At 48.9% G+C, this 12,156-nt stretch overlaps 1 protein-coding gene across 1 annotated transcript in view; it reads left to right on the forward strand.

Moving 5' to 3' along the window:
- The window catches only part of Col26a1 (collagen type XXVI alpha 1 chain), a 136,853-nt gene that overhangs the window by 44,322 nt on the left and 80,375 nt on the right, over positions 1–12,156 (forward strand). The window contains exon 3 of the mRNA XM_028765932.1: positions 312–415. Coding sequence (XP_028621765.1) covers positions 312–415 — 104 coding nt within the window. The remainder of the gene's footprint in view (positions 1–311; positions 416–12,156) is intronic.

The following is a 12,156-nucleotide window of genomic DNA, read 5'->3' on the forward strand; positions in this document are numbered from 1 at the left end:
AGAGCACTTGCCTAGAATCCCCCAGTAAAGTGCTGTGGAGAAGGGGTGTCCCTGTGGTGTAGTACCTGCTTGGCATCCTCTAGTGAGGGTTTAAGAGAAGGAAGAACAATCTGGAAGGGTCTCTGATCCCTGCCTGGGTCTCCAGGGCTGGTGATTTGTCTCAAACCACAGAGCCAGTGAGCACAAAGCTGAAGTGACAGGTCCACTGTCCTGCTGGCCTCCCACACTCTAAGTTGGCCCGGAACCTTCAGCAGCCAGTCTGGTATGGACGGGCAGGAGTGCATGCCCCACTGACCGCGTCCTTGTGTTAGTTACAGGACTCTCATTAGACCGACCTACCGAGTTTCCTACCGCACCGTGACTGCGCTGGAGTGGAGGTGTTGCCCTGGATTTACCGGAAGCAACTGTGAGGAGGGTAAGTAGGAGTTGGGTCGCTTGCCATCTAGGCTGTAAGGGCTATGGGTGTTTCTGTCCTCACCCCCCTGCGCCCTGTGCCTGCTGGTTCCCTCTCTATGTGCTTTGAGAACTGGAGTTCATTATTTTCCTAACGATCCCTGAGCCCAAGTGGTCTGCCATGCTTGTGGGTCCTGACTTGGGTTCCTAGTTACACTTTGGATAGGAAATGGAAGAGCCTCAGAAGCTATGGTCTCGGAGAGGGAATTTGATTTATAGTTTCTTCTTCTGGATCCAACACATTCAGAACCGGAACAGGTACTACTAGCTGTTTGTGGCCAAGAAAATGCAGATGAAATTTAATCCAGTACAAACAGGCAGACACCAGGAGATATATATATGTTTGTATATGTGTAGGTGGGTACTCACGAATGTGTGCACATGTGGAGATCAGAAGTTAACACTGGAGCTGTCCACCGTGATCTTTGAGATAAGGTCTCTCACTGAGACCTGGGGCTCACTGATTAAGGTAGGCTGGACAGAGAGCCACAGAAATCCCCCCTGACTCCAGCTCCCCAGTGTACACCAGCACACCAGCTTAGTGATACTCGAGTCAAGACCTTAGCACATGACCCCTCCTGACCCTCAAATACATTTTTGATGTTTTATATTTATGGTAAGTATATCTGTACACTGTTCTATCGTAAGTCAAAAAGCATCTATTAACTCAGTGTTAAAGCGTCTAGAATAACATCTTTCAAAGTAGCTTCCTATCTCCCTTTGGCAAAAATCAAAACAAAAACAAAAGGTAGTAACACCAAAACTTGAGGCTTTGTGTGTGTGTGTGTGCACGCGCGCATGCGTGTGCACGTGCTTATGTACCAACCAATCAGTGACTTTCAAGGACATCTCTTCTTTTTCTTTTCTTTTTTTTCTTTTTTTTTTTTTTTTTTGGTTTTTCGAGACAGGGTTTCTCTGTGTACCCCTGGCTGTCCTGGAACTCACTCTGTAGACCAGGCTGGCCTCGAACTCAGAAATCCGCCTGCCTCTGCCTCCCAAGTGCTGGGATTAAAGGCATGCGCCACCACCGCCCGGCTAAGGACTCTCTTCTTGTGACCGACATCTCCTTCTATAAATTTTTGTGGCTATGGAATATGGAAACACACACCATTTATTAACCTAACACCTAATATAAGATATTTGAGTTATTTCCAGCTTTTGCATCACATCGCTGTAAATATCTTTTTAAAATGAAGTAAAAATTTCCATATACCTAAATGCACAAACGTTTATTTAGCTATTTGTATATACACATCTGTGTGTGTGTGTGTGTGTGTGTGTGTGTGTGTGTGTGTTCGCGCGCGCGCGCGCTACATGTACCTGTGAGTAAGCTTGGAGATCAAAAGAGGGCATTACACATCTGTCTTAGTTAGTTAGCTCCATTCCTGTGAAGGGACACCACGACCAAGGCAACTCTTATAAGGGACAACACTTAATTGGGGCTGGCTTACAGTGAGTTACAGAAGTTCAATCCATTATCATCACGGCAGGAAGCATGGCAGCATCCAGGCAGGCATGTTATTGGAGACGGAGCTGAGAGTTCTGTTTTGATAGGAAGACAGTCAGGAAGAAGATTGTCTTCTAGGCAGCTAGAAGGATGGTCTCAAAGCCCACCCTCACAGCCACACACTTCCTCCAACAAGGCCACACCTACTTCAACAAGGCCACGCCTACTCTAACAAAGCCACACCTATTCCAACAAGGCCACACCTCCTAATAGTGCCACACCCTGGCTAAGCATTGTCAAACCATCACAGCATCCTCTGTCACTTTTCATCTGCTTCTTGCAACTTCTTCCTTCCTTCCTATCTCTCTTTCTTTCTCTTTCCCTCTCTCTCTTCCTCTCTCTCTCTCTTTCTCAATTTAACTTTACGTACTTGGGTGTTTTGATTGAATGTGTGTCTGTGTATCATGTGCATTCTTGGTGCCCACAGAGGCCAGAAAAGGGTGTCAGACCCCCTGGAACTGGAGTTCGGAATGTCTGTGAGCTGACGTGCGGTTGCTGGGAACTGAACCTGAGTCCTCTCCAAGAGCAGCCTGTGCTAGCCTCCGAGCCTTCTCTTGAGCTCCTCCCCCTGCTTCTTTGAGGCAGGGTCTTACCCTGGATCTGAGGGCTCATTTGTGTTTTCTCAGCTTGATCAGAAACCAACAAACCCCAGCCCTCTTCCTGATCATAACTTTTCTTATTTGCTTGTTTGGGATCCAATGAGTTTCCTTAGGGCTGCTTGCGAGAGCCTAGCAGAGAGCATAGCTCACCCGAGGCTACAACACTGAAGAAACTCCCTCTCCCTCTCCCAGCAACCACCCACTACTGCAGATCTTTAGGGAAGGGTGGAGCCTCCCGAGCCCCTCCCTCCTCTGGAATGGGGCCTTGATGGGCCTAGTTTAGCGTAGGTCTCTTCAGGTAAACACACCTGACTGGCCCTGAGAGTCCAAGAGTCCAGATGCCGAGCTACACCCACGAGACAGCATCCTGGGGCACCCCCACCCCCAGTTCAAGTTCTTTCTTTCCGTCCCCTTCTCTGAGGTGTTCCCTGAGCCTTGGAGGAGGTGACAAGTTGTTACTAAATTGAAACAATATTGCCTTTTGTTCTGGCCTCAGCCTAGATGTTCACCTGTGGATGAATGAATAAAGAAGCGCATGCGTACTGAGAGGGTTTTATTGAGCCCGAGAGAAAAAGGAAATTCTATTGTTTTCAGGAAATGAATGAGGCACAGAACATCATGTTGAGCCAAACCAGCCAGGCTCTGAGAGGCAATGGACATGTGCTTCCTCTCACATCCGGAATCTAGATGACATCCGCGTTTGTGTGTGGAAGCAGGAGGTTGATGCTGAGTGTCAGTCTCAAGTTCTCCGCACCTTATTTTCTGAGCTGGTGTTGCTGCCTGGCCAGCTCCAGTAATCCCTGTCTCTGCCTCTCCAGTGATGGAATTTCAGGCCCGCATTGCTGTACTCAGCGTTTCCATGGGTGCTGGGGCTCCAATGCAGGTTCTCATGCGTGCAGAGCAAGACCTTTATAGACTGAGCCATAGCCCCAGCCCTTAAAAGACATTTTAAGAAAGTTTCTGACTCATACGGGACCTGGATTGTCATTTCTGTCAAAGCCAAGTGCAGGAGGCAGCATTGAACCTGACTATGGTTCTATTTTTTCTTGGCTAGGTCTGATTTAAGAGTGATTCCGCAGGGCTGGAGAGACAATTCTACCGTTAAGGGTGATGCTGCTCTTGCAGAGGTCTGGAGTTCCATACCCAGCACCCACACCAGGTGGTTCTCGACTACCTATAACTCTAGTTACAGGACATCTGACACCTTCTGGCCTCCTTGAGCTCTCCACATAATGCATGCACCCACCCCATACATACAGCTGCAAGCACACATAAACAAAACAGATCCCATGTCCTACCAGCAGGTGTCCCCCCAGGGAGTCATGTCCACGTTCCTCACCTTGAATATGATACAGTTGAGAAAGGACTTTCAGGGCAGTGTTACATATGGTCGTTGTTGGGATGTAGGGAAACTGAGGCTCTGAGACAGAAAGAGAGTTAGTGTCTAACTCAGAGCTGGAGCACAGCCTTTTTTTTTTCTGTCTAGAATTTTGAAGGTCTAGGGAAACCTCACCCAAAGTTATCACAGCCAAAGCCTGGACTGAGTCTTTCCCCAGTATACAGGATGGCACTGTCCTTAGCAACTCAGAATCCAGATCTCATTTGGGATGTGTAGGCTTAGATTTTCCAAAACCTACATTAATTATGGTTCTTTAACATTTCAGCCTCCTTTCTAGTCCACTGTTGGTCTGTGCACTGGAGGCTATCCACAGAGACCTTTGGCCTGACCCAGTGGGAGGGGTCAAGTGAAGGGGAAAGGGCAGGAGCAGGGAGAGGGAAGTACCTCAGCTGCCTCCACTGCTGCTCTAGTACCCCTGCTGCTCTGTGAGGCTTCACTGGCTGTGCTGAGCCAAGCCAAGCAGGCCGGTGAGCAGAGTGCAGGGGAGCTTCTGGTAGTGAAAGGTTCAGGAGAGCGATCCCTTTCCAGGCAGTGTTACAGCTCTTGTGACAGATGCTCTCAGATGTTGGAGCAATTCTCACACACTTTTATTCCTTCTGATAGGATCTTCTATACAGTTTGGGCTGGGTTGGGTCTGACAACAGGTGCTTCCTATTGGCTTGGCCTGAGATGTCTCATCTACATGAGGAGGGACGTGTGGGTGCTCCCCTTATGTGACTGATGGCCACAATTCTCTCTATGGGGGGCTGTGGCTGCATGACAGGAGCCTGGAGTCATGAGCAGGTAAAACTTTTACTGTCCCTTCAGGGTCCCTGAGGCCTTAGCTCGACATTTCCAGGCTTCCTCTCATGGTCCACCGCCACACAGCCCATCAGAGGTAGGGGAAAAGAAAGAAAGGTTAATAGGAAACGGGTTGTAGACCTGTTTAGAAATAGTTCTTCGGGGTAATTCCAGTCTTTATTGTCAGCAGTCCAGTTCAATAGCAAAACACCAAACACAAATCAACAGGGGCAGTCCAGTCAGTCCGGCAAACACCAAACATGAATTAGTAGCAGCAGCACAATCCAGAAGAAACTGAGAGGCTCTGCCAATCGGCATGAGTCTGAGCAAGCGGCAGGAACACCACCAGAAGTTCTTTGGTGAGTTTCTCTCTCCAAAGCAAAGATCCTCAAAGAAAGCAAGGCGAACCAATACCGTGCAGCAGCATCAGCGAAGATCAGCATCAGCAGACTCTTAATGATGACCACAAAGAGTTGCAAGGCAAACCAATGCTAGAGCGTCGTCCACTGTCCATTGGGTTATACTTACACTCTGTAAACATCAGGTGCCCCTCAAGCATCTGCTCCAGCAAAACATCTCATAAAACAGTCTACAGAAAAACATCACATGACACAACTGAGTGTCCAGAAAAACCAAAAATTCTTGCTTCAGGGGTGCTTGTTGTGGTTTAAATGGGAAACAATCCCCATGAGCTCACGTGTTCCCCAGATTCCCACAGACTCCAGCTGTGGCACCACTTTGTAGATTGTGAGCTCTTTAGGATGTGGGGACTTCATGGAGAAAGGGAACCATGTCGGGTGGGGGACAGGGTAGGTAAGGTGGGCTTGGGGGTTTGTGGCAAAATTTATCTCCCTGATGGGCAGACTCAACAATGTCTACCCTGACTCATGACGTCCCAATAACAAACCAATGTTCCATTTCACTGAAGTTCATCTCGGGTAACTAATGAGTTTGTTGGGTTTACTTATAAATCATGGAGGAGAGAGGGGCCAGATGTTGGCGCGTAGGTGACCCTAAAGCAGTCTCACTGGCAGGTCTGTACTCAGTGTGGATGGCGACTCCCATGGCTGCTCAGATGAGCCCCTTCCTCTAGTCTTCCTCAGCGTATGTATCCAGCCCCTCCCCGAGATCCCCAAGTTCACGTGGAATTAAGGCAGAAGTAGAAACAACTGTGGGGAGTGGAAGATCCTCAGATGAGGGCCCGATGACCCCCATATCATTCTTTGCGGAATGTCAGCACTCAACAAGCACAGCTATGATGACCTTCTGCAAGCAAGCACAGCTGGTCCTCCGTCGATGGTGGTTGTTTGGCTTGAGACAGTGCTGTGAAACTAGATTACAGCCCACTTCCTGTCTACTCCTGGCTTCCTGTTCCTCTGAGATGTGAGGAAGCGGGGATTCCCAGCTGCACATTCCTACCACCTTGCAGCTGTTTGCCTCCATGCCTTCCTGTCTGAAAGGACTTTATCTCTTGGATCTATGAGCCAAAATAACACCCTCTTGTCTTAAAGAACTTCCTGTCAGGTATTTGGTCACAGCAGCCAGAAAAGTAACTAATGGAGTGTTATGGGGATTTATGATAAGTTAAGGGCCCCAACCAGCTAGAGGTAAATTTAACCAAAGTGTGGAACTATCCTCCCCCGACCTCTTTCCTTGTTTCCAGCTGGAAATAAATCTAGGATGGATGAAAATGAACCCCCAGGGTCCCCACAAGGGGCAAGGCAGGCCTGGGGCAGAGGGGGTTAGCTAGTGCATTTCAGCACGGAGCTGGTTGATTTGAGTCCAAATGAGGCTGCCCTTTCACCTCGCCCCTGCTCTGTGTATGAGCCTGTTTGTATTTTGAATGGCAGAGCATTCAAAGCCAAAAGAATTCTCCTGGGAGGGGCTGAGGTCACCCCTGGCCAATCTGCAGAGCTCAGCATTTTAGGAAAATGATTCCTAGTGAATCTGAGGAGCGTTTTATGGCTTGTCTTCCATGGCTGCCATTAAAGCAGGACGTAAGCAAGAGTATGGCAGACTTAGGGGTTCCAGGGACTGCGTTAGATGCTCGCGTTGCAATGATGAAGGGGAAAGCTTGGGCATCCCTAGTGCAGGGTTACAAGATGAATAAGTGGAGATCGCCTGTTAGGAAAGAACTTAACTGAATGGATGCTTGACATGCTGTGGGAGTCACAAGGGACAGAGGTTGGTGCGTGGGGGGTCTTGAAACTGTAGGCTTGACCCTCTGGCTTCTACTTATTTTCCTAGGACCCTACTTCCTGGATAGTGCCATATTTCCTCTTTAAACGTCCTTATCTCTTTCTACCTAGTTCCTTCCCATTAGTGATTTTTACCACCAAGAGAAGAATCTTAAGAGCTGGGGGCGTGGCTCAGTAGTAGAGCCCCTGCCTAGAATCCCCCAGTGAGGGGCTGGGGGCGTGGCTCAGTGGTAGAGCCCCTGCCTAGAATCCCCCAGTGAGGGGCTTGGCCAGGCCTTCAACTCTATTGCCAGTGCCTCAAACTCAAACTGCAAAGATTAGATTGACTCTTCGTTACCTTTTGTACTGCCTCATGTCCAGCCCTCTGCTGTTTGTGAGGATGTCCTTCCTCCCTAGCGCAGGTCCTGGCCCTGCAGAGTCTTCTCTAACCCTCGAGGCCAGCCTCTGCCTCATTTCCTGTCTCAGAGATTTTAAATAATCTGTCTTCAGGATTTTAATTTCCAGGGACAACTGAGTGATAGCACAGAGAGTTGAATCCTTTTAGGGGAAGAATTTACTATCCACAGCTTCTGAAAGGGGGTGGGGAGCGATACCATGCTGTTTTAAGGCATCCATGCAAAGAACACTGGTTCTTTGCATTGAGGCTGAAGAGAAAGCCTGGACCAGAGTTGTTAGTGGGCTTTTGCAGAAAACTCAAGACAGGGCTGGATAAACAGTTGGAATGTCGGCTTGGTTTATTGTCGGCGTTGTTTGAGGCTGACTCTAGGAGCCTGGTACCTGGTGTTGAGAGGATGTGGGGCGGGAGAGTGAGGAGGAGGATGGCTTGCTCATGAGCTATGTTCTTCTCAGAGAGTAGTTTTCTATCTTAAGGAATTTGCTAGCCCTGGGAGGCAGTCTGTCTCCAGGTTCATATGATCTGTGCCCTCTCCCAAGATGGCAGAGCTACATACACTACAGAAAATAGAAAATATTTGTCGGGGGATAAAGAGATGGCTCAGCGGATAACAGCGCTTGCTTCTCTTGTAGAGGACCTGAGTTCAGTTCCCAGAATCTCATAACCATCTATAACTCAAGCTCCAGGAGATTCAATACCTCCTTCTGGCTTCCTCGGGCACTGCATACATGTGGTGGACATACACATACACAGGCAAAGCACTCATACACATAAAAAAATGCTTAATTTAAAAGAAAACAAACTATTTTAGGGTTTTACTGCCATGAACAGATACCATGATCAAGGCAACTTTTATAAAGAACAACATTTAACTGGGGCTGGCTTACAGGCTCAGAGGTTCAGTCCATTATCATCAAGGTGGGAGCATGGCAGCATCCAGGCAGGCATGGTGCAGGAGGAGCTGAGAGTTCTACATCTCATTCCAAAGGCAAACAGGAGAAGACAGTATCCCACATGTCTAGGTGGAGGATCTCAAAGACCACCCCCACAGTGACATACTTCCTCCAACAAAGCCACACCTCCTCCAAAAGGCCACACCTCCTAATAGTGCCACTCCCTGGCCAAGCATATATAAACTGCCACACAAATCAAAAACAATGATGAGCTAAAGAGATGGGTCAATAGGTAAAGTATCTGCCATTCAAGCACAAGGACCTGAGTTCAATCCTCAGAACCCACACAAAACCAAGGCAGAATGGACAGGATTGGGCAGGATGGGGAGGCAAAGCAAAGGGCTCCCTGGCTCACTGGCCATGGAGATCATAAACACCCACCCGTTCCCCAGACTGTCCATCATCACTGAAATGTGAGATGTCCCCCATAGACTCAGTGTTTGAAGACTTGGGGGTGGATGCTGTTCAGGGAGGTCATGAGGGCTCATTTTTCAGGGTAGATCATGGGTGGGGGAAGGGGTCTTCAGGGATATACCTAGGCCATGTTTATGGCTGGAGCCATCTCTGTTCCTGGTTCTCTGATACATAACAAGTCACGCTATCACAGACAGAAACATCATGCCTTCCCAACCATGATGGACTTCATCCCTTGAACCACGAGCCTAAGTAAAACCACTCCTCTCTTAGAGACAAGGAGGAGAACTACTACGTGGCCTCATGCATGTGGAAGGTGGCTCTGTGGCATCATTCATTCATTCATTCATTCATGGAAGATTCCAGCTTTGGGTTCCACCCCTTGCAAGTGAGCAGCAGAATACACTCTACACAGAGGCTCATTCCCCGGGGAGACTCTGAGTCAGATGCACGTGTGTGCAGGTGTGCACGGTCATGTGTGAGCATGCATCTGGAGGCCAGAGGACAATCTTGCTGCCTTTCCTTAGGTGCAATCTACCTTGAGTCTTTTGTTGTTCTTGTTTGCTTTCAGATATGCTCTCCCACAGGCCTGGAACTCACCAAGGTGCCTGGGGTTGGGGCTGTATTAATAACTCAGTGGGTAATGCTCTCTTCGAATACACAAATGTCTGGATTTTCATTCCTAGTATCACATAAGCCAGACACAGTGGCATATGCCTCTAATCCCAGGTGGCAGGAAGAACAAGAGTTCAGGGTCATCAATGCAAGTTCGAGGACAGCCTGAGCTACATGAGACCCTGTTTGGAAAAACAAAACAAAAAGGAACAGCAACAACAATAACAAATGGTATTATTATTATCATTATTATTGAGATAGGGTTTTACTGTGTAGCCCTGACTATCCTGGAACTTGCTCTGTAGACAAGGCTGACTTTGAACTCACAGAGATCTGCTTGCCTCGACCTCCTGAGTACTGGGATTAAAGCCATGCATCACCAAGAAATGTATTATTTATGTGAGGTCCTGCTAAGGTCATTGGGGAAGTTGAGACTGAGTGACGAACTCAGGTGCCACTGATGCTGCCAGGTTGGCCCAGGTGAAGGGGATGTTTCATAGGACTTGACTGCTGCCATTCAGTGTGTGTGCATGTACATGTATGTGTGTGTATGTATGTATGTATGTGTGCATGTGTGTGTGCTGCACCCGTGCATGTGTGTACTTGAATTTGGAGGTCAGAGGACAACCTTGATAGAGTCCTCAGCTGCCACTCATCTTGTTTGCATGTGTGGTGTACAGACATGTTTGGTGCATTTGTCCATGTGTGTATATGCACACTGAGGTCAGAGGCCAACGACAGGGCCTTCATTCACTGCTCCCCACCTTAGTACTTGAAACTGTCTCTTGAACCTGAAGCTTGCTGGTTCAGCTAGGCTGGCTGGCCAGTGAGCTCCAGCACTCTGTGTCTCTGCACCCAGTACTAGGGTTACAGATGTGCCTCACCACACCTGGCTTTCCTGTGGGTTCTCAGGATCAAGCTCAGGGCCTTACACATGTATGACAAGTACTTTACTAATGAGAGGCCACCTCTGAGCCCCAATCTCCACCTCTCTTTTGAGTTTTCTCCATTTTTCTATGTGTCCGTGATGTGTGTGTTTGCATGTGTGTATGTATGTGGAGGCCCAAGGTTGACATCAGGAATCATATTCAATCTTTCTTCCTCCCTGTTCATCGAGACAGTATCTTCCAATCAAATCCAGAGCCAGCCCATAACAGATCTAGTCTCACTAGCCAGCTTGCTCTAACAATCCCCATCTTTCCCTTGCCAGGTTGGAATTACAAGTGGGCTGCCACACCTGCCCTCATTTCGGATTCTGGGGATTTGAACTGGTCCGCCTCATGCTTGTGTGGCCGCTGAGCCATGCCCCATCTGCGTCTCCTCCTACTCCTGCTCTGACACTTCCTTCTTTAGGGTCTCTGGTAGACTTTGTGGCCTGGTGAGGACAGGGCCAGTATCAGTGGGTGTGGGTGTGGGGGAGAGGGAGGGGGAAGGGGTGGATGAGCTGAGGCCCTGTTGCCTTAGGCATCTGCTTTTGCTCACAGATACTAGCTTCATGGAAGAGCTCCTGAGCCCATGATACCCCATCTCACAGTGAGCCTGTGATGCCTCATCTCATCCTGAGCCTATGATACCCCCATCTCACTCCGAGCCTATGATGCTCCCATCTCATCCTGAGCCCATGATACCCCATCTCACAGGGAGCCTGTGATACCTTATCTCACCCTGAGCCTATGATACACCCCATCTCACCCTGAGCCTGTGATACCCCATCTCACTCTGAGCCTATGATACTCCCATCTCATCCTGAGCCCATGATACCCCATTTCACCCTGAGCCTATGATTCCCCTATCTCACCCTGAGCCTATGGTCCTGGGCTCCATGGAGGCCTGGAAAAATCAGGTGCAGGTATTGGGGATGAGGTTCAGCTGAAGGACCATACACCCTGTCTTCTGGCACTTCCCGATGCCCCCATACTCCTGGAAGCTGTTGGAAGGAGAGCCTGAGTCCATGTCCCCAGCCTTCAACCACGGAACAGATGCCACAAAACTGTGTGGGATTTCTGCTGTGGCTGGATATCCTGGAGGCCCCTTCAGACGGCTCATACCCCCAGCCTACCCCCCTCTGTGTGTGTACATATGTGTGGACTTATGTACACATTCAGTGGTCAGAGAAACATAAGGTGACCCACTGACCTGCTCCATCACTCTCTACCTTATTCCCTTGAGACCTGGAACTAGGCTGAGACCCAAGACCCAGTAATCCTTCTGACTCTACCTCCTCTCAGTGATGGAGCTATAGGTATGGACTACCATGTCCAGCTTTCTGTGGGGTGCTGGGGGCCAGGTCTCCATGCTTGCACAGCAAATTCTTTACCCACAGAACTATCCCCAGCCCATTTTCTTTTCTGTTTGTTTTTCTGAGACAAGATCTCATGTAGCCCAGGCTGACTTCCACCTTCGTATGACCTTGGATTTCTGATCCTCCAATCTCAGCCTCCTGAGTGGCGGGATCATAGACATGCACCGCCATGGCTGATTTACACAGGGCCGGAGATGGAACTCAGGACATCATGCATGCTAGACAACTGAGTCATGCCGTTTGTTGTGGCTGTTGTTGCTTTAGACAGAGGTTTGGGGGCTCATCTCAAACTTACTACATAGCCAAAGATGGCCTCCTCTTGACCATCATCCTCTCAAGTTCTGGGACTGTGCTTGTGTACCACCATGTCCGGCTAGATACACTGGATTAGGGATTTTCCCTTTCAGATTATGGATGCTTTGGACCATAAAACCTTGGTTATGTCTCTCTGTCTCTCTCTGTCTCTCTCTGTCTGTCTCTCTCTGTCTCTCTCTGTCTCTCTGTCTCTCTCTCTCTCTCTCTCTCTCTCTCTCTCTCTCTCT

Source organism: Grammomys surdaster, unplaced genomic scaffold, assembly GCF_004785775.1.
Source record: "Grammomys surdaster isolate TR1022 unplaced genomic scaffold, NIH_TR_1.0 166, whole genome shotgun sequence".
NCBI lineage: Eukaryota > Metazoa > Chordata > Mammalia > Rodentia > Muridae > Grammomys > Grammomys surdaster.